The sequence below is a fragment of the Podarcis muralis genome, chromosome 13 (assembly GCF_964188315.1).
Source record: "Podarcis muralis chromosome 13, rPodMur119.hap1.1, whole genome shotgun sequence".
Classification (NCBI taxonomy): domain Eukaryota; kingdom Metazoa; phylum Chordata; class Lepidosauria; order Squamata; family Lacertidae; genus Podarcis; species Podarcis muralis.
This window is the reverse complement of record NC_135667.1, coordinates 57063359-57085892: the sequence shown is the minus strand read 5'-3', so window position 1 is coordinate 57085892 and position 22534 is coordinate 57063359. Positions and strand designations below refer to the sequence as shown.

Here is a 22534-nt window from a genome sequence, read left to right as displayed (position 1 = left end):
GCAGTTAAGAAAGTGACAAATAAAGCAACTTTCCACAAGCTGTTAACTGTTGTTGCATATTTCTTTTATAACTGAAAAAGCAGCACAGCAAATTCTCTTCAGATCAGCGCTATGAGGCTTTGGCTTTATTTCTACAGCAGTTTATTTCTCCCTTCGCAGAGCCTCTAGATGTACTGCAGATTTCCATGCACCCTGAAGCGGTAAATGCAGGTGTAGTTTGGGTGGCCCCAATTGCTCAGCACTTTCAGTTTCACATAACTCATAGATTCAGACGATTCATTCTGAAAGTAAAGAAAGTAAGCATTTTAATCCTTGTCCTATTGGTGCAGCTGAATGAAATTATCCATCAATTAAGTTTTCCCTGACATAAAATATAAGATAATCATATAGCCAGACTTCCAGAAACAGACTTCCGTTTTTCTGACTTTTACCCACAAGGTATTGGTGATCAAAAAGACACACAGATCGCATGGGCCAAGAGTATTAATGACCCAACTAGCTAACAACTGCATTTATTAGAATTTTGTGGCGATTTCCCATCATATTCAACATACCTTCAGTTGGAATGTTTGGATTAAATCTCCTTCAGTGTCATAAAGAAACTGGCCTAAGAAAGTTCCCTGCTCCTCCTTTTCCTCTTTTAGTCCCTTGACAGTAAAAAGCATATCATCAGCACTCAAGAAATGTTAGATCAGAAAACAAATGCACAGTTTCCAATGACAACTATGCTAGCTAGCAGCCTACATATTGGCCACACTTGCTAGGGCTGATGTGATTTGTAAAGCAGCAACATCTGGAGGGCCAAAAGTTCCCCATAACTGGCACAAACCATTTACAGCATGTTTACTAAGAAGTAAGGCCTACCAACGCCCAGGTAAGTAGATCTAGGATTTACTTTTGATACATATGCTTCTGCTGTTAATGGGTTAACAAGAATGTTCAGGATCCCTGAACTGTAGCTGCATGCTAAGATGCTCAAAGCATTGGGAAATTATTTCAGCTAATTTCTTTAAGTTATCAATACAATTAAAAATACTACTGTTTAAATGTTATAGAGAAATGTTAAAGAGAAAAAATCCAAGTTGCATGTTATAATAATTTCATAATTTGCTTTGAGAAATACTCATTCCCTAACTCAAATCTGAAAACTGGAATATTAGACTTACATAAATGACAAAGTCTTTGGGAGCACTAGAAATTTCTCCTGTTGGGGAGACCTTCTTAGAAATATGCTCTATTGTAACAGATTTTGGAATAATTTCCTTGGCTAGCCTGACAACAGCTTCACCTTGATTCCCAGGGAAAGACCAGCAGTTTCCAGGTTGGTAATTGGGCTGCAAGAGAGCAGAGAAATTCTGAATGGGTTATGTATTATGTGGCTAAGGTTATAGGTGCTATAATTCAGCCAGAGCAAATGAATTTAAACTGGTCCATGTAGTTAAAATTGACATTACAGGCAATTTACTTCAGGTTACGTTCCAAGGCACTGTGTGTTTAAGTGAAATCATGTATATTTGAAACACCGTTGAAAACGCCAGCAAACAGTCAAAAGTCAGACATTAAGCATCACTGTCCCAATGCTGTGGAACACTCCTGCAGCAGAAATTCACTGGGCTTCCTTGCATTTGACTTTCAAATGTCTCTTGAATACTTTTTTTTATACCAGCAGGCCTAGACAGTTCTTTAAATGGTGCTTGAGTCATTCTATATTGCTTCTAAATGGATTTTTATGTTGCTGTACACTACCCCAATGTTCTGCAGTACACGGAACCCTCCATTTACATGCGTTCAATATGTGCATGACTTTAAAAATTAAATATCCAGAGAAAACACCCCTCCATTAATTTTCTATCACCACCAATCTTTTATTTGACTTCATGCTCTGACATTTATTTTATAGCTCCCATTGTCCCTTTTCTTCCCTACTGTCGCACTCATGACTCATTTCTCTGCTTGTCGACAAAACTGCATAGCTCACACTGTACAGTATTCTTTTTTGAACACTAAAAGGCAAGATGAGCCCTGAAAAAGTTGTGACTCGAGGCAATTTTCAAATTAATCATTCCTAAATCCCAGAGAATTTAGGAAACACTCCTTAGGATTTTACAAGAGCATTGGCCTGCCAGGCATAAGCAGTGACAAAGGTTTTGGACAGAAAATACTGGAAAGGAATAAAATGGTTACATAAGTGGAAAAAGTAGTGCAGAAAGAAAATATCCAAAATAAGAAAATATGAATACTTTCTTGAAAGTTGATTTCTACCTCAAGAATTACATCTGGAGACCTCACAAAAGGAAGCATAATGAAGGACATCCAGAAGTATTTTCCTCCATCATGGCGGTAGCTTCTAGTAGTTCTGGACTGAACAATGTTGGCACCTAAAATTAAACAGTTGTAGAATAATACTTCTGATATTTCAGGCACACAACAGTAGTATTGCTTGTCACAGAAGACTATGCAGAGAGTCTAGGCTCTGCCAAAGTGCATGTGTGTGTTTACTTTTAGCTGTTGCGAGTGGCTAATGGAGGCAGTTTGTCCACAAATGCACTTTCTCATAGTCTAGAGAAGGAAAACACTCTGTGGAGATGGGAGACTACTGAAAAGGACATTTATGCATGGGAGGAATTTTTAAAGGCTATGTCCCCAGTCGGTCTGTTAGTAATGCATAATAATAATAATAATCCGGAAAATGTCAGCAGGCCTTGCCCTCCCAATTTAAGGGCAGAATACTGCAGCATCTTACTGGTGGAAGCTGCTTACCAGAACTAACATCGTAATGATCACGGTGATATTGACAGACTCCTGTGTTTGAATAACAAAAAATGTCCAAAATACCATGGGCAAGTTTGTTTAACAACTGTTTCTAATACCTGCTGATTTGAGGGCATAGTCGGGCATTTGAACGTCATCTTCATCCAGCTTTTCCATTAGTTTTTTAAGCATCTTTTCAATACTCTGTCAATGGATAAGAGGTATAATTCATTTATCATTACCACAATAGGAAAACTTTAAACAATGGGCAACCTGACCTGAAGAATAATATTAAATTGTGACTGCAGTTTTTCAGAAATCATAAACTATAATTATTCATTGGGGGGGGGGGGCAGGGGCAGGCAACCTGCACCTTAGAAGGTGCAGATAATAAAGGGTTGTCGTTGGCATTTCTGTTATTGCGCCTGACTATAGCATAGGTAGAATGAGGCCGACACGCTTGCCTCCCTCCCTTGGAATGTTACTTGTTCTTCAGCTCCATGAGATGGAAGCCAAAAAATCACAAGGCAAAAGGTTGTGCGTATGTTGTGCTGCAGTGTGCAATGGAGTGGCATAGTGTTAGTATCCGACTTATGGTACAGTTGTCAAGTAGATTGGTCGTTCCTGATTAGAGTAAAATAGATACAAAAGTCTGACAGTTGTTTACAAATCACATTACTTCATCTTACCCATCTTGTAATGCCTCTGCTAGTATATCCTTCCAGTACTTTACTGACAGCATGATGGGCAATGTCCTTCATATCAGATCTCACATCATGAAGCCGCAATTGTAACTTATTCACCTGCTCCTTCAGAGGTGCAATTTCAAGTGCTTTTCTTTCCAAGATGTTATTTGCCTTGCTGGGGGAAAATAATGGAGGAAAGTAATACAAAGCACTGTTCCTTTAGTTGTGCTTATATGTTCTGGAGTGCATGTGTCTTAGGCTGCTTTGCTGCAGTTCTAGGAATATTGTTACCTGCATTCTTTTATTGCTCTTGCATAAGCAAAGATGCATGTCTGGGACCTAGAAACTAAAGCATTTTAAACTTACTTTGCAGCCTGTGGTCTGTTTCATTGAAAATGGGCCAAAATGGGGAATCAGCTGCTTCATACAGCTGAATGGAATAAAAAGTTAATATTCCTAGGCTTCATTAATGTGTCTAACAATGGGGCTTAATACTCTGCTACTAGGGCTCTCTATGTGCTAGCCCCATGTTTTTAAAACCAGCACCAACCATTCTTTCGTTGTTAGCCCCCCCCCCATTAAAATATAATTAAAATATCCTCTTACCAAGTCCCTTCAGACCTGGGTATGGGGAGTGCAGTTGACTAAATGGGACACAGCTGTGGGCAGCCTGAGGGCAGTCTCATAATCTTTGTGAGACTTTGGTGGGTGAGCTGTGAGTTTGTTTAGGCCCTGGGTGGGAGCCAGGAGAGAGGGGGAAGGTGTGTCAGAAGGACAAGGAAGGAAGGTACAGGCACTTGCCAAATATTTACATAAATTATTTTAAACTTGTTCTTACATTAGGGATCTCAGATCTTGTGTTTCACCCTGTATATATATATAAAAAAAGGGGGGGAAGCAAGTTTAATTAGAAACAAGCTTACACCAAAGAGATCATTCCACAAAGGCAAGAAAGTAAAATAATGGAAATAAGAATAATGCTTCTCATTACACCAATATCCTATGCATATTTGGGTCCCAGCAAATGGTCTTGAAGCAATTAATGCAGTAGCTTTGTTGAGGTTAAGTGAAGTTAAACAATCCTTTGGAGGGGTAAGCAGCTCTAAGTGGAATATAAGCAAACTAACTCTTATTCTGAGTAAACATGTTTAAATTGGATTTTTTAATTAACCCCCCCCCCCCAATTTTTAAATAATTCAGCCACTGATGCCAAAGACAAAACACCCAGTGGCTTTTGGGTAGGGTCAGATCTAAGTAGCCCATGCCAGAAAATCTTGGTGCAGGAAAAAATGCTGGGCCATACTAAACAATATGCTAACTGAATTAATCTAGCTGATCTGGTTTGGCCCTTAGAGCAGTGGTGTGCAGTGAAATTTTTTGTAGGATCACAGAGGCACCAGCTTGCAAGGGTGATGGGGGGGCAACATCGCAGGCGTGCCTGAGCCTCGCACCTCCTTCCCTAAGCTGGCCAGAAGCTTCCTGGGCTTTGGGAAGGAGGCGCCAGGCCTCTGACAGGATGCAGAAGGGCTCTTGGACCTCGTTGGAGCATCACGCCTCCCCAGGAGGGCTGTGCTATATCATCCGATACCAGGTCTTACATCAAATTGTGATAATCGTTTTTTTTTAAAATGTGCTTGCAATTTATCGCATATCGTGTTTTTTGTGGTATTAAAAAATCACAATACTGGAAAAACCAGGAAGCCGATGCTTCTTCCTGTGGGTGCTACCTCCACCTCGGTCAGCTCTTCCCTGCCTCCAGCGACTTCTTCCCGCCAGGCTCCTGCTTCAAGGCGCCAGGCTGGGAGTTGGCTTCAGACTTCGGGAGCCCCCTTTACTACCCCTTCCTTTGGCATTTGGCCCTCTTCTGCCACCCCCTCCACCTGCCTGTGTGTCTGCCCCCCTCCCGATGGCGGGGTGGGGGGCGCAGCCACCAGCCAGGCTAAAAGAACGGCGTTTTTTATTAACCCAGCCAACAGTTCTCACTTCGTTTTCTGTAAGCTGCAGCCGCCCCCTTGTTAAAAGTGTCCTGCTTGGGGGTGGGATGGTGTCTCCCTGACTCCCCCAGTGATGCTTCTTTCGGAGCCAGGCCGGGGCTGTGCAGAGGCTGCGGGAGCCCCAGGCTGCTTAAGCTCAGTCTCTCTCTCCCTTCCTTGCTCTGTGAATGAGCCCCAATTCGCCTTCCCTGCTTCTCTCTCTCTCTCTGTGTGTGTTTTCGGATGTTTCTTCAGAATAAAAGGGGGGAAACACCCAGTGTTTGTTGTGTGTGCCTTTCTTTGGGGAAGAAGAGCAGCCCACAGGTTTCTTACTAACCCAGCCTACGCTGCCAGCCTCAGGTTAACTCTGCCAGTCTTCAGCTCTTCCCTCCCCTGACGCAAACAGGAGGGAAATACGCTCTTGAGATGCTTGTTGGCTTGCAAGTTGCTTCAGAGTAAAAGGAAAAAACCCCACCCTGCTTTGCGTTTGAGCCTCTTCTGGGTGTCTCCCCCCCCCACCTCCTTATGCTGCCCATTTTCTCCTAGATGGCTACGCCAAGAGTGGACACTTACAAATGCCCTCGGATGGGGTGGAAGGCACATTAGGCATCCTTCCCAATGTTGAAGGAGCTTGCAAAAAAGTTTATGGCTATTCCAAGAACAAGTGTGCAATCTGAAAGTGTGTTCAGCTCGGCTGGCAATGTTCTTCAAATACAAAGGGCATCTCTATTGCCAGAAAACGCCAAAATGCAAATTTCCCTTGCAAAAAATATAAATTGCGTTTAATAGTTTTTGTTCTGTAAAATTTTATCCATGCTTTCCAGTTTGGCCTGGTTTATAAAAGAAATGCAAATTTTCCTGACAATTAAAATATAAATTTTGTTTATATTTTGTTCTGTTAAAATTTATCCATTCCATTCTTTCTATTTTGGCCTCGTTTAGAAAAGAAAATTAACAATCAATCAAATAACTGGTGTTGTGCGATGTATACATTCAACTAATACTCGATATTTGAGTATCTAAAAGTGTGACACTGAATTTGCTTTTTTCTTGTTTAGTAATGTAATTAATTTTTTAGGGAACCTTTGGTATCTATGCTACTAATTACTTCCACAGCTTTAATTTTAGAGAAAATGTACTATTGTTGGTACACAGTAGTACTATAACATAACAGTTGTAACAATATGTTAAGTAAAATTTTATCAGTTTTAAGAGTTAGACCCATAAGTAATAGCAGTTGCCAGGACCATGTTCACCTCTACATAGCTCCAGTCTTATTTTAGATATCGTGATATATTGAAATATCACAATGTTTAACTGGTTATATATCGTAATGTTGAAAACCAGGTATCACCCAGCCCTACTCCCTACCTAAGCTTCCTGGGCTTTAGGAAGGAGGCACAAGGCTTTAATACTTTAATACTCTAATTTACCAGGAACATTTAGTGGACTAGGCTAGTCCCCCTAGTCCATTGACCGCATGACACTGCCGTGGAGATAGTCCTCATTGCATTCACCCCCTTAGAATCATAGAATCATAGAGTTGGAAGAGACCACAAGGGCCATCGAGTCCAACCCCCTGCCAAGCAGGAAACACCATCAGAGCACTCCTGACATATGGCTGTCAAGCCTCTGCTTAAAGACCTCCAAAGAAGGAGACTCCACCACACTCCTTGGCAGCAAATTCCACTGTCGAACAGCTCTTACTGTCAGGAAGTTCTTCCTAATGTTTAGGTGGAATCTTCTTTCTTGTAGTTTGGATCCATTGCTCCGTGTCCGCTTCTCTGGAGCAGCAGAAAACAACTTTTCTCCCTCCTCTATGTGACATCCTTTTATATATTTGAACATGGCTATCATATCACCCCTTAGCCTCCTCTTCTCCAGGCTAAACATGCCCAGCTCCCTTAGCCGTTCCTCATAAGGCATCGTTTCCAGGCCTTTGACCATTTTGGTTGCCCTCCTCTGGACACGTTCCAGTTTGTCAGTGTCCTTCTTGAACTGTGGTGCCCAGAACTGGACACAGTACTCCAGGTGAGGTCTGACCAGAGCAGAATACAGTGGCACTATTACTTCCCTTGATCTAGATGCTATACTCCTATTGATGCAGCCCAGAATTGCATTGGCTTTTTTAGCTGCCGCGTCACACTGTTGGCTCATGTCAAGTTTGTGGTCAACCAAGACTCCTAGATCCTTTTCACGTGTACTGCTCTCAAGCCAGGTGTCACCCATCTTGTATTTGTGCCTCTCATTTTTTTTTGCCCAAGTGCAATACTTTACATTTCTCCCTGTTAAAATTCATCTTGTTTGTTTTGGCCCAGTTCTCTAATCTGTCAAGGTCGTTTTGAAGTGTGATCCTGTCCTCTGGGGTGTTAGCCACCCCTCCCAGTTTGGTGTCATCTGCAAATTTGATCAGGATGCCCTTGAGTCCATCATCCAAGTCGTTGATAAAGATGTTGAATAAGACCGGGCCCAAGACAGAACCCTGTGGCACCCCACTAGTCACTCTTCTCCAGGATGAAGAGGAACCATTGATGAGCACCCTTTGGGTTCGGTCAGTCAGCCAGTTACAAATCCACTGAGTGGTAGCATAGTCAAGTCCGCATTTTACCAGCTTCTTTACAAGAATATCATGGGGCACCTTGTCAAATGCCTTGCTGAAATCAAGGTAGGCTACATCCACTGCGTTCCCTTCATCTACCAGGCTTGTAATTCTGTCAAAAAACGAGATCAGGTTAGTCTGACATGACTTATTTTTCAGAAATCCATGCTGACTATTGGTGATCACAGCATTCCTTTCTAGGTGCTCACAGACTGTTTGCTTAATGATCTGCTCCAGAATCTTCCCTGGTATTGATGTCAGACTGACTGGGCGGTAATTATTTGGGTCCTCTCTTTTCCCCTTTTTGAAAATAGGTACAACATTTGCCCTCCTCCAGTCTCCCGGGACTTCGACTGTTCTCCAGGAATTCTCAAAGATTACTGCCAGTGGTTCTGAGATTACATCTGCCAGTTCTTTTAATACTCTTGGATGCAGTTCATCTGGCCCTGGAGACTTGAATACATTTAGACTAGCCAAGTATTCTTGTACTATCTCCTTAGTTATTCTGGGCTGTGTTTCCTCTGCTGAATCATTTGCTCCAAATTCTTCAGGTCGGGCATTGTTTTCTTTATCGGAGAAGACTGAGGCAAAGAAGGCATTGAGGAGTTCAGCCCTTTCTGTGTCCCCTGTTTGCATTTCACCATCTTCTCCTCTGAGTGACCCCACGGTTTCTTTGTTCTTCCTTTTGCTACGAACATACCCATAAAAGCCTTTTTTGTTGCTTTTAACCTCTCTAGCAAGCCTGAGTTCATTCTGTGCTTTAGCTTTTCTGACTTTGTGTCTACACGTGCTGGCTATTTGTTTGAATTCCTCTTTGGTGGTTTCCCCCCTTACTAAGGTATTTCCTCAAAGTTCAAAATCAGAAGGTTCTGCAGCTGACATATAATCTGCCTTTAGTGCAGGGATCTTTCCAGTACAAACCTGATCACAAAAAAGCTAATGGAAGCCTCACTGAATGCTCACAAAGGTAAGGTGCTCTGAGGATGAGACTCCCTAATATTAGCCAAGGTGGAAATCTTTGGTTTTGCCAAAATTAGGGTCGCCACCTTTTTTACTGGCCCTGCTCTTATGCATTTAAACTGACATAAGCTGGTAAGCTGACCCTGGCATGAAGTCAGAAAAAGCTTGACTGCAGTGCTATTTTTTGAAAGAAAGAGTTGCTGCAGCTCACCATGAACTTTTCCCTTGTTCTCTTAGAACGGCAATGGCACCCACCTGAGATGTGCCGGAGTTGAGCTCTAGTGAGCTCCGGCTTTAAAAAAAGCCCTGCTTCACTGGCTTAGGTATGCTAGATACTTTAGTTGAGATTTCTGCATAGCAGGGGGTTGGACTCGATTACTTTGGGGTCCCTTACAACTCTATAGTTTTATGGTTCTATGAAGCAGATGCAGGATTAGAAAAAGGTGTAATCCTACTCTCAACACAAAAGAGATCATAAGATATTCTATCTGTGAAACCTTCAAGGACAGCATTTGTTCTGGCTGCAAATTGAATTGAGATAATGCATAAACATAATTTGTGCTCTATAATTTCTCAGATTTTACCTAGGGAGATTGTTGTAACAAAGCAAAACAAAAAATCACCTGGATGAGATCACAAATAGAGAAGTCCCTCCATTCTTCTCCAAAAATCTGAAATTTTTTTCCATCAAATAGTCCCATGTAGGTAGCACCTATTAATAATAGTAATAAAAACCCTCTTTGTATTAACAAGATTGATTATTCTCTTCCTTCTCAGCAGATTAAACATGGCAACAATCTCAGTATGTCATCCTACATGGCTGTGATTTTTTTCTAGAAAAATAGGTGCCAGCACTAACCATGAAGTTGTTACAGTAATTGCCACACTTTTTAACAACAACAAGAAGAGGTGCTGGTACTGCATACCCTGAGTACCTCCTGAAAAAAGCGCTCCTACATGGGTAGGTTAGCTAACCCATAACATGGCTTTATCTGCTTCTTTTATTTCACACATTGTGTTCCCAAGTAAAGCACTTGGAGCTGGTGCAGGGCTTAAGAATGCAGAAGCCAGGCAAGAACAAAGGCTCTCTCATCAGCACTAGCGGAAACCAGAGTTAAGGTAACTAGACTGAGTACTGGGTCAGGACTGTGGAGAATAGAGTTCAGATCCCTTTGCGTAGCCAGGGAGCCAAAGGGGGTTCTTAAGCCAGTTGCTATCTGCACATGCTACTCAGGGTAGCCTAGCACCATAACTCAACTTCTTAACAAAAGAAGACTTTTCCTTTCATAAGAATAAGGCCATCATGTCACCCAAATTGTTTTCCATCCAATTCACCTTGAGGGAAGGAAATGGCATACACTGGACATCAGGCGGGGCCTCAGGGTGTACTTGACTTACACAGAGCCCTTAAGAAAATCAGAATCCTAGTCTGCCTCCTTGAAACAGGGGTCCCTGAGTAGGAAAGTACCCTGACACTATCAGCAGGTCGGGCAGGGCCTGAATCATGCTTGCATACCAGGCAAAAGCCAAGAGTCCTCCAACAGGCATCAATATCACTTAGTGTGTGTAATCACCACCACAGCTTTACACACCTGCACCCTGCTAGAATCTATATGCAGGGCAATCACCTGGGCTCACCTGTCCACCTTCGCTTAAGTGGACAAATGTGCTTCTGCAGAAGCAGCTTCCAGCAGGAAGATGTTCCAGTGGGTTGTGGCTTAGGTTCTCCTCCCACATGGAGTAGCAGATGAAAACTGGTTTACATCCTGTTCCTGTCAGCTCCACCTTGTACGCACCCCACCTAGGTCAAACCTAGGATTAGGGGGCAACTTCTCTCAATCTGCATTTGCACAGTACTCTGGGAAGGTCAGACAGGGCTCCCCATGACAACTCTGCTGTCCTCTACCTGCCGCTAGCAGCTTTGCTCATATCTGGCAGTTACAGGAAGGTCACCTCCCATTCTGGCTGGTCTTAGCAATTTTTTTATTTTTAAAAAAATTAGCCCGCCTCTAGAAGATGAGTTAATTCATTCATGTATGTGCCATTCTATGCTGACCAGAAAGACACTTCACAGTAACTCCAACTTTCCATTCCTTGCGCTATAAAACATGTTATTAAATCACATGAGTAATAGCTAGTACATAGAAGGACAGGTAACCAAAGTCCTCTTTGGGCCCATCAATTTAAGGTTACTATCCTCAGCATGCTGACAAACCTGCAATCCTAAACACACTTCATAGTGAGTAAGCCCCACTGGGAGTTACTTGCGAACAGACGTGCATAGGCTAGTGAAAGGTAAAGGTAAAGGACCCCTGGATGGTTAAGTCCAGTCAAAGGCGACTATGGGGTTGCGGCGCTCATCTCGCTTTCAGGCTGAAGGAGTTGGCGTTTGTCCAGACAGCTTTCCAGGTCATGTGGCCAGCAGGACTAAACCATTTCTGGCACAATGGAATACTGTGACGGAGCCCAGAGCACATGGAAATGCCATTTACCTTCCCGCCGCTGCGATACCTATTTATCTACTTGCACTGGCATGCTTTAGAATTGCTAGGTTGGCAAAAGCTAGGTCAGAGCAATGGGAGCTTACTCCATCGTGGGGATTGGAACCACCAACCTTCCGATCGGCAAGCCCAAGAGGCTCAGTGGTTTAGACCAGTGTTTCCCAACCTTGGGCCTCCAGCTGTTTTTGGACTACAACTCCCATCATCCCTAGCTAGCAAGACCAGTGGTCAGGGATGATGGGAATTGTAGTTCAAAAACAGCTGGAGGCCCAAGGTTGGGAAACACTGGTTTAGACCACAGTGCCATCCACGTCCAGCATAGGCTAGTACAGTAAGTTCCACTGAATTATGTGAATCTTATGTCCTTGTAAACATAGCTAGCCATAATGTACACCAGTGCATACTCAGTGTATACTTAGCCCCATAGGAAGAAGCGCACCAAAAAACAGTAGGAACAGGGACACCCAAGACACAACTTTCTGAGCAGAGCTCGCCCTGCAAAACAACAGAGAATTATTCTAGCATTACATTCTAGTCATATAAAACTTTGAACAAACAGCTAAGTTAGCCACTCCAACTTAGACACCCCAGAAAGCCCAGACTGTTGGTTCTATTATGGGCTTGATGCTGTTTACTGCTTTCAGGTATACTGTACAATAATCTGGTTCTAATTTCAATAAGATGGCTCCTCCAGATTTTTTAAGCATTCACTCCGATTTGCTTGAAGAAGTCTTACTCATCCTGTCTTTATTGAGCTTTCATTTTGATTTGTTTGCAGGGAGGTTATACAACAATGAACATTCATTCTGATTTTCTGGTGGGGTGTTTTTACATTTCCATTTATCATTTGTTCATTCTACGCTTGTCAATGTATTTCCTCACCACTTTCCTGTTTCTTTTTTAAAAAGTGAGCATGTGGAGACAGGAGACAGTGCTTTAACTGTTCAAATCTAAATTTCCTGGTATGCACTTCAATCTCCTGCAAAATAGTGACAGTTTAGAGGCATCTAGCTTGATAGTGAAATAGAGTTAGTGGATGCAACCTGGAGAAGTTCCCTTTTAAAGCCTGCCTCAACCCCAATTAAGTGTTAGAAAAGCTCATGGAGAAATTGGCAGAACACATTTCCCCTGTTTTGAATGAATCCTGTTTCTGCACAAAAGCATTCATTGGCCTGCACAAGTGCATATATCTGGAGCAACTCTCCAAACTAGGGGTGGCTGGCACCGCTTTGCGGTGGTTCCAGTCCTACTTGGATGGTTGTTCCCAGAAGGTGTGACTTGGGGAATGCTTTTCAGCCCCGTGGAACCTTCAATGTAGGGTTCCGCAGGGCTCAATCCTGTCCCCCATGTTGTTTAACTTCTACATGAAACCGCTGGGTTTGGAGTACATTGTCAGCAGTATGCTGATGACACTCAGCTCTATTTCTCCTTTACATCTGCAGTGGAAGTGCTGGACTGGATGAGAGCCAACAAAGTGAAGCTCAATCCAGATAAGATGGAGGCACTGTTAGTGGGTGGTTCCCTAGACCAGATGGGTGGGAGACCACTTGCTCTTGATGGGGTTACACTTACTCAGAAGGAGCAGGTTCATAGCTTGGGGGTCCTCCTGGATCCTCGAGGCTCAGGTGACCTCAGTGGCCTTCCATTAGCTTCGGCTGGTGGCCCAGCTATGCCCCTATCTGGACAGGGATAGCCTAACTACTGTTGTCTATGTTCTGGTAACCTCAAGGTTAGATTACTGAGATGTGTTATGAGTAGGGCTGCCTCTGAAGACGGTTCGGAAACTTCAGCTGGTGCAGAATTCAGTGGCCAGGTTGCTCACCAGAGCAAGATTGTTTGAGCATCTTACACCGATCCTGGTCCAACTGCACTGGCTACCAATTAGTTTCTGGGCCAATTCAAAGTGCTGGTTTTGACCTATAAAGCCTTAAACGGCTCAGGATCACAATACCTCAAGGACTGCCTGTTTCCATAGGAACCTACCCGAACCCTGAGATCATCTTCTGAGGCCCTTCTTCATGTGCCTCCTCCTCAAGAGGTCCGGAGGGTGGCAACACGAGAACAGGCCTTCTCTGCAGTGGCTCTCCATTTGTGGAATGCTCTCCCCAGGGAAGTTCACTTGGTGCCTTCATTGTACACCTTGAGGTGCCTGGCAAAAACGTTTCTTTTTAACCAGGCCTTTGGTTGATCTGATTGACATCCAATGCTCTTTTAAATTGTGGTTCTTTTTTGGTGTGTGTCTGGGGGGGGGGGTGTTATTGGGTTGTTGTTTTTATTTTGATTATATATACTGTGGTTTTTATGTTGCTCTTTTCTGTGAACTGCCATGAAACCTCCTTATATAGGGTAGTATATAAATTCAATAAATAAGAATAAGCATGCATCATTGTTCGTTCCTGTGGATATCTGTGCAGGTGGAGGACTCAAACTGAGGAACCAGGTATTGCTTACTCCTTTGTACTGGTACATCAGTGCAGTACAATGTAGCACCAATATTAATACCTTGCAAAGTACAAAAATGGCACAGCGGCATGGTGCTAACACATGGCAAAATACTTTGCATGCCTCAGAAGGGATTCCACTTGTTACAAAGAACGTGATTTTTCCTTCCAATGCAACAGAAGCTGTAGGGGCCCTAATCGGGATCACGACTGTGGAAAAGGGTTGAAGCCTCTCCTGCTCCTGCAGCCCTCCTGATCCTGATAAGCATCTCCAGTAATGTAATGTAGTAATGAAAGGGGTGGGGGAACCACATGGTTAACATCACATCAGATTTGACTGTAGGCTGTACCATAATTTGTTACTCCAGTTATTATGTTATGTTACACCTCACAATGTGGGTCCCTAAATGTTCCTGGGTGGTCCGCACAATAAGGGATGTGTATTCTTCACTGGGCGATCTCGTGTCATCTCAGGCAGCGGGCGGGAGCAGAAGCAGCATCTGTGCTGGCCCAGGTGTGAAGGAAGTGGAGTTAGTTTACTAGTGGGTCTTGAAAGGATGAGTAGGTTTACTTGTGGGTCTTGCTTAAAAACATGGGAAAGTACTGTGTTACAGTGCAATTCTAACCATTAGAAATAAGTCGTATTAAATTCAGTGGGGAAAATTCAGTGGGGAAATTCTCCTGGGAAAATGGGGTTAGGATTGCAGCCTTTTTTCAGTTTGTTATTCAGAAAACATTCCCGCCCCTCATATTTACCTTGATAAAGTGATGCAGACTCTTTTCACTAAGCAAAATGGAGTTATTAGGCTCAGCCCTATCAAATTACAGATGAGTCTAGTGAAACTTTCTGGAAAATACACACAAGAGGACAATTAAACAATGCAACACATCGTTAGAATGACTTTACAAAGCTCATGCTATGCAATTGCTGTATTGGTCATATTTATTCAGCAGATGCAGTTAATTTGTTAAGACCATACTTGCTGGCAGTTTTCCAGGAAAATGGGGAGGGGGTATATTGAAATCAATAGGAGTTGAATGTGCTTAATTTTCAGGAGATCACAGCTTGTATTACAGACATACTAATGAAAATTACTGGAACGTACTTTACAATTTGTTTTTTATAAATTGAAAAGCTAACCTATAACCGGAGCCAAGCATGAGAAATGTAATTTTCCCACAGCTGAAGAATCTCTTATTTCTGTGAAATTCTAATTGTATTTATTGTCCTTATCCAACACAGATCCATTCTTCAGTATGTAACCTCAATGCAATTATTTCAAAAGAAATGTTCTCCATTTTCAATCATGCTATTGTATTGACAAGCTGTTTGAACTAATGTTTATTAGCCTCATTAATCAAGATTTGAAAAACAAAACAAAACCCAAGATTAAACTCTTTAGACACCAGAAAAAATATGAAAGTTTATGTCAACCAACTCCCCCACAGAAATGCTGCAAACCCATAGCATTATGAAAATAGGCAGTAAATTTGGATAAAACAAGAAAATATGTAATTGTAGTGGCCCAATATGACTTTAGAACAGAGTCACAAAATGAGCTCTTGAGCTCTCAAAAATATTATTTCGAAATAAAAGGATAAGAGCAAAAAGGAACACTGTTTCAAGGGACAAACTAATTTAGTCAACCTGACCATTTTGAATCATTTTTTTCTTACTATGCTTTGGTATTTTTTGTTTGTTACACAGGACTGAAGGATGTGAAATAGTGAAGGAAATCTTGTCAACATGTTGGTTCAGCATCTGGGTTCACAAACCATAAAAAATGCAAAAGCCCCCTTATAAGTGAGTAATAACTACAACTGAACTTACTCTTGGGTGGGCATGGACACTGAACATTTTTCCCCTTATGAGAGAAGAGAGGGTGGCTGTTGGTGCAGCTGCAAGGTGATTTTTTCCCTTGGGACAAACTACAAAATGAAAAAAGTGTTAGAGCTCAAGAAGCCCCTTTGGGTCTATCTTTGTCACCAAACTCTGAGTATAAATTGCACACTGTATTAATTGATACTGTTTTTAACATTAGTGACCATGTGATGATTTTAGCTTATGAATTTTATTGTTTAATGTTTTTATTTGTACATTGGGGTACTTTTATAGCTTTGTTTAGAGTACCTAATGTTTTAATAATACAAATGTTTTAAGTCTTTTTTAACCAATTCAGTATATTTTCTTGTCAAATAATTCTGTGTACATTGCGGCAGCCTTTGGCTATGTGCAATAAAACTGACTGAGACTAGAGCTCAAGAAATGACCAGGTGGATTTGACCAAAAGTCTTGCTTCTGGAAGAACCTAAGCAGGGCATGAAGGTGATGTTCATCCTCAGCACCTGCTGTTCAGAATATACTGCTTCTATACACACAGATTAATTTAGCTGCTATGGCTGGTACATCCCTGAAAGGCTAAGCTTATTTCGTGTGTGTTTTTTAAATCCATTTAATCTACAGGTCACAATTTTTGTCTGTCCTGAGCCTGAATGAGCTTCATTGAATGACCCCAGCTTCTAAATTATGAGGCAGTTCTGTTTTATTGGACTAATTTTACCTGTCTTTACCTATGTATTGCTTTTGATATTTCTACATTGTTTCATGGCATCTTGGATGCTAACACAGACATTATAAGAAATATAAATAAATAATTAGAAAGGAAAACAAGTTTTTTATCCACTATCTATAGCAGGATGGTGCAACCTCTCAGACACAAGAACATGAAAGCCACACAATGAATTAAATTTCCACATTGTAAATTAAAGTGTTTGTGTTATAGTTAATGTTATTTAAAATATTTAATTAAATATATATAAGTAAATACATGTAATAGATTTAATATCCTTAAATAACATGAAATACAAAGTAATGTCTGTGCCATGCAGTCCCCAGCCCCAAGCTACTACAGCTGGACAGCTATTTGGGAAGAATAAAGAGAGAACATTTCACCACATCTGTCATGTTGTATGTTTCTTGAATACTGAAATAAATTAGTTAATATTCAAAATCATGCATACCTCTCCAAAAGCTGTTGGGTGTCAGAGTCTGAGGTGTCATTGTTACAGCCATTGTTTGCTTCATTAGAGTCTTCTGTTGAATAGATACTCCCTGAGCTCTTTGGGATTCTGTACATATTTTTATGCGCTTACTCCTTGATGCTAAAATAATATGAATAAGGAAATATATAAAAGGGAACTAAAAAGAATTGCAGCGTAAAGGTAAAGGGACCCTTGACCGTTTAGTCCAGTCGTGGACGACTCTGGGGTTGCGGTGCTCATCTCGCTTTACTGGCCGAGGGAGCCGGCGTACAGCTTCTGGGTCATGTGGCCAGCATGAGTAAGCCGCTTCTGGTGAACCAGAGCAGCACATGGAAACACCGTCATGGGGATTTGAACCGCTGACCTTCTGATCGGCAAGCCCTAGGCTTTGTGGTTTACACCACAGCGCCACCCGCATCCCTAATTGCAGCGTATACTGACCTAAAATAGCTAACAATGTGCCATTTTAAATGTGGGTGAAATGTTCATAACTGTACATGTCTGAAACACCACAGAAAAGGTCCTGAATAAATTGACCTCAAATATTTATCTGCAACGTCAAAGTGGAAAACCTCCCCATTGTCTCTTTCCTCACAAATCCTGTCCTCACAAATCCTGTCTTAAGGGCACATTCAAGATATAAACAAGGTGTGAGCCTGTGACCTAGGTTCTAGGGCTTGTCAATCAGAAGGTCAGCAGTTCGAATCCCCGCGACGGGGTGAGCTCCTGTTGTTCGGTCCCTGCTCCTGCCCACATAGCAGTTCAAAAGCATGTCAAGTGCAAGTAAATAAATAAATAGGTACCGCTCCAGGCGGGAAGGTAAACGGCGCTGCTCTGGTTCACCAGAAGCAGCTTAGTCATGCTGGCCACATGACCTGGAAGCTGTCTGCGGACAAATGCCGGCTCCCTCGGCCTATAAAGCGAGATGAGAGCCACAACCCCAGAGTCGTCCGCGACTGGACCTGACGGTCAGGGGTACCTTTACCTTTACTTTAATAACAAAAGAGTGGCCAAAACCCAGATAATGCAATCAGGTAACTTGCCAGACAGGAGATAAACAACACACTCAGGATTCTGTTTTAGACCACCCCTTCTGTGGTGTATGTATGATGTTCCTGGGGGTGGTCTAGAGTTTGAAGGTGGGCAGTTCAAAAAGTCTATATAAGGGCTTGCACACTTGTGCTCCCCCCCCCCCCCCCGTGTGTGTGGGGAGCACCCTGTTGCTACAGCTTTAATAAAGATCAGGCTTACTAGCTGCCTTGCTTCTCAATATTCTCTGGTTGGCCTCTGTTATTTTCTCCTACCAATAGGGAACCTATAAAGAGGACTCTATATGGGCTCTTGGGTACCCCAAGGGAAAAGGAGGGTTTTTTACTTATATCAGTGTGAATGAAAAAACATATCAAACATGTCATTATTTAGGCATTATCTTTGAAACTGCTATGGTCATGATGATGCCCAAGTCCCTTCTAATTTCTGGGGTAGCCAGGCCAGCTTCTTGGGGCCTGAGCATGGTCGTTAGTATAACAAAGGAAGCGGCTTTGTGCTGGAGAGCAAATGGGTGGGTCCCCCCCCCACTTGGCAGATGAGGAGAAGGACAAGAGGTAGAGTGGGGTGTGAGAGAGCTGGGCTAGCAGGCAGAAGTTGGGGGTCAGAGCCATGCCTTATTTTGGCTTCAACCCAAGGCTGTGATTATGGGAAGAAGCAAGACCTTCTGAGGTGTTAATGCTTTGAACCCATTGTAGGCTCAGGTTGTATATACAGTGGTCCCTCGGTTTATGAACTTAATCTGTTCCGGAAGTCCGTTCTTAAACCAAGGCGTGCTTTCCCATAGCAGCGGGGGGCCCAATTTACACTCAGCAGGAAGTGAAACATGTTCTACTTCCAATGCAAAGTTCACAAACCAAAACACCTACTTCAGGGTTTGTGGCGTTCTTAATCCAAGTTGTTCATAAACTAAGCTGTTCTTAAACCAAGGTACCACTTATGTGTAAATAAACCGTATCTCTTGTGTGGTTGTTTTTGTAGTCAAATCTACCCCTGCATATCTATGCTAGTTAGTAAATGGAGGGGTGAAGGACCAGAGAGCTGTACATTGCTATAGAAGGCACTGCTAGGTCACCCCCCCCCCCCCCACTTTCAGGGAGGGAGAGAAAGTGGCCAGGGCAACCAATATTATTACTATTATTGGAGGGGCACTTTCTACTCGAAATTAGACTCGCAAAAAGCATTTCTTCACCTTAAGCCGGACCTAAAATTACAACAAAAGTATAATTTCCTGAAACAAGTAATCAAACAAAAGTAAATTTAAAGGAATCCTGTTGAAGTTTTACATATCAAAACTCCTTGAAAGGATTTGTACAGAACCAAGAAGAGGGGACGCAAAAAGCCTCAAAGAGACCAATAGATATATTTAAGGAAACCAGACTTGGCCTTGGTTGATCTTATGGAAATGCAGCAGCAGCAGCAGCAGCATCATCCTGTCGCGCTCTGGCCCGAGGGCTGGGGCCGCAGACGGGTGGCAGAGGCCAGGGCACCCACAGTCCCCTTTGTCACTCCTATTTCATAGAACCAGCCAAGCTTTCTTGGTGTGAGAGCTTCTCGTGGGGACAAGATTAAGATCAAACCTCTCAGCAGCGTGTATCTGGGGACACACACGAGTGTGCGCGTGTGAATCCAGCTACACCCTCCTGGTAACGCGTTCCTGTTCCGACAAGCCACCTCAGAGGCGAAGGGAGCCGAGGGGGTTTCCATCTGCCTCAGGGCTTGAACTTCTCTCGCGAGTCCCCCTCGACTCCAGGGCTGCTTCGCCCTTTCGTAACCCGCTTGGAGGCGGGCGGGCGGGCGGGCGGCTCACCTGAGGAAGCCCCCTGCCGCTGGGGTCGCCCTCCGTGGGGCGCCGGCGAGACCCCCTCGCTCGCTCGCTCTCTCCCTCTCCCGGCCGCCTCGCCTCCCTCCCCCGCTCGGCCTCCCGCTCCCAGGGCGCGCGAAGCCGCCGTTGCCGGGCGACGGGATTGTTTGCGGCCTCCTCCTCCTCCTCCGCCTCTGGGTCGCTCTCGCGGCGGCGGCGGCGGCGGCGGCCTCCCGTCCCACTTCGAACTCGGCGGCGGCGGCGGCGCCAAGGATCGGGCCCGGCGGCGGAGGGTGTCTTCCCGCGGGGCCAGCTCCCTCGGCTTCGCCCGGAACCAGGCGAGAGAGGGCGACCAGGGAGGAAAGAGTCCTCCTCTTCCTCTCGCGGAGGGTCTCCAGCCGGGCGAACCGCCTTCGGAGCGGCTCCCCCGGCAGCCTTAACCGCGGCCGTCGGAGGAGCCTCCCCCGGCTGGGTCGGGGTGGGCGGCGTCTCCTTCGGGAGGCTCAGCGGGGAATCGGGTCGGCGGACCCGGGGATTCAGAAGGGACCCGAGTCGGGCAGCTCCGGCTGCAGCCCCGGAGTCCGCCTCTGCAGCGAGGCTGTGGTGAACTTGGTTCAGGATGCTGCGAGGTGGGCGGGAAAGTTCGCGCAAAAGCCTTTCGGATTCAGAAATGGGGGGGTTGGGGGGTTGGCCGGCTGGCCTGGCTTCTTTGGCAGGGATTTGGCCAAATGCTTCCTTTTGAAAACCCCCCCCCCCCTGTTCTCCCCGTTGTGCAGGTATGAGGAATACAAATAAAGAGCCCCGTGGACCCCCAAATCGATACGCACCATGTGGCAAGTACACAGTTTATAAATGTGATATTTCTCATGTAAAGCGTTTCAAAACTGCGCTCTTTTTTATTTTGGTGAAAATAGCTTAGGTACATTTGAATTTGATAGGACGCACAGAGCAAAGAATAAGGACTGTGGATCAGTGTCTTCAGTGCAAAATAAAGGCAAGAGGCAGGTGCAGAAAATGGTGGTCCTGACAACGGGACCTGCCAAGGCAGCCCCTGCCGTCCAGCCAGCCCTCAGCTAGAGGCTCATCAACATCCAACGGTTCTGTTTTCTATACGCCAATACTTTTTCAGTCTTAAAATCCAGCTATAACAAGTTCATTTTCTGTTTCACACAATTAAGTCCATAAGAAGTTTCCAATCCTTAGTAAATATCAGTGGTTTTTCTTTAATTAATCACATTAACTTTGCCATCTCGGCTAAGTCGAATAATTTTACCAACCATTTCCCCATAGTAGGTAGGGCTGTATCTTTCCATCTTTGTGCATATATCTTTTCTCAAACTTTAGTTCCGGACTGTATAATACCTTTCTCAGAACTAGATCCTGTGGTGTTTACAGTGTTTAGACATCTTCATTTTGTACAGTAAGCTCACTACTTATGCACATTTAACTTGTGTGCATTCAGCTTTACATGCTTGGCAATTTAAAAATAAAAGGGGAGGCAGGCAACCAGGAGAAAAGCTCCTATTTTCTCTTCCATGCAGGGGTGCCAACTTGAATAAAATACTGGGGGAGCCCAGGTAAGCCACACCCCACATAAATGTGGTGTGCACACACCATTTGAATGGCAATGCCCATCAACTTTGGGGGGGGGTAGCTGCCTCCTCAAATATTTTATTGGTGGGCCGAAGGGACCTTGACCCCTAGGAGTTGACTCCTATGCTTGCACACATACACATTCTTGTGCACACTTGTTGTTGTGTCCAGGAGGGAAAAATTGACCAAGATTCTAGTTTGGAGGAGAAGACTAAAAGAGGACCAACAGAAGCAGTCATGGAGCTGCTTGGAGACAAGAAGAAACAATTTGACTGGTGTGTTTTTGCAGTAAAGGGCAGGAAAAGAAGACCAGGAAAGCGGCAGTAAATGATGCCTTTTGGATCAATGAGGAACAGTGTAAAGGAGAAAGCCAGGAGGGTTACAGCAGCAGCCAAGCACCTTGCGGGGTTCACAGAAAGAGCTTGGGGGGGGTATGTGTGGCCATTGGGCTGCAGGTTGGGCTATCCTGATGTAGAGACATTTCTATCTGACTTGGCATTGAAATGCCCTTGATCTTTCTAACTGATGAACAGTACCAGGAGAGGCAGCCAGGACTTTAATTGTGTGGGTTCCTGTTATATTAGGTCATTGATTTTTGTAGTAATGGGGAGTAGAAGTTATATAAATTATTCTTTATAAATGCTTTTAAAAAAACAAAAAATGGAATAGTTTTCCTGTTTTTCATTGTTTTCTATAATAACTATAATTATTATGTATTGAATATATATACTGCCCTATCTATACCTGGAGGTCTCAGGGTGGTTCACAGAACAAAATCAAATTAAGTTTATACCACTTAATATAATACAAATCTCAAAATGTGATATTCATCTTTTTGCTTGTTAATGCAGATTGGTACTATCACGTGCCACTCAAGCGATCAGAGGAGTCGGTTAATTCTGAAGCTCAACAGCAGCCAACATCCCAGATCCCAGGTCTCGGTGATTTTGGAGATCCTCACAGTGAGATTACATTTGGGGGGCGAAGGAAGTGGATTAAAGACACTGACTCGGAATATGTAAAGCTGGCAAAACAAGGAGGCCGACCTGGTAGTTAAAATCATATGAATCTCATGGCAATTTCAGGAGGCTTATACATATAAATGGTCTGGAAAGTGCTATAAGAAATTTGGGGACA

General features: G+C 43.7%; 2 protein-coding genes across 12 annotated transcripts in view; one reads left to right on the top strand and one right to left on the bottom strand.

Moving 5' to 3' along the window:
- Positions 1–47: 47 nt before the first annotated feature.
- SUN3 (Sad1 and UNC84 domain containing 3) lies at positions 48–19942 on the bottom strand. Of its 2 annotated transcripts, none has more exons than XM_028751805.2 (13): positions 19811–19942; positions 16933–17073; positions 15743–15840; positions 14668–14758; positions 11910–11965; positions 9593–9681; positions 4276–4304; positions 3441–3612; positions 2871–2955; positions 2263–2378; positions 1167–1334; positions 555–647; positions 48–281 (listed from the first exon to the last, which is right to left on the bottom strand). In XM_028751805.2, exons 2-13 carry the CDS (start codon positions 17046–17048, stop codon positions 165–167), a joined length of 1230 nt encoding a protein of 409 aa, XP_028607638.2. In that variant the 5' UTR covers positions 17049–17073; positions 19811–19942; the 3' UTR covers positions 48–164. The 2 variants fall into 2 exon arrangements, with proteins under 2 accessions (XP_028607638.2, XP_028607639.2); XM_028751806.2 differs by lacking the exon at positions 19811–19942 and adding an exon at positions 19581–19689.
- C13H7orf57 (chromosome 13 C7orf57 homolog) overlaps positions 15620–22534 on the top strand; it is a 22621-nt gene continuing 15706 nt past the window's right edge. For 2 of the 10 annotated variants that reach the window (XM_028751815.2, XM_028751810.2), the window contains exons 1-3: positions 20293–20433; positions 20581–20637; positions 22249–22446. In XM_028751815.2, the coding sequence (XP_028607648.2) occupies positions 20424–20433; positions 20581–20637; positions 22249–22446 (265 nt within the window). In that variant the 5' untranslated portion in view covers positions 20293–20423. Of the gene's footprint in view, positions 15716–19540; positions 19647–20010; positions 20143–20292; positions 20434–20580; positions 20638–22248; positions 22447–22534 lie in introns of those variants that run through there. The other 8 variants (XM_028751813.2, XM_028751812.2, XM_028751811.2 and 5 more) reach the window with 8 other exon arrangements.

What these genes read in the sequence shown, in the direction of transcription:
- SUN3 (XM_028751805.2), bottom strand. Translation starts at nt 17,048, where the DNA reads ATGTACAGAATCCCAAAGAGCTCAGGGAGTATCTATTCAACAGAAGAC. An exon ending in GTCTGCATCACTTTATCAAG is followed by an intron (nt 11,966 to 14,667) that starts GTAAATATGAGG and finishes GTTGTTTTGCAG; the next exon opens with GGCGAGCTCTGCTCAGAAAG. An exon ending in CAAGATCTGAGATCCCTAAT is followed by an intron (nt 3,613 to 4,275) that starts GTAAGAACAAGT and finishes ATTTTCCCCCAG; the next exon opens with CAAGGCAAATAACATCTTGG.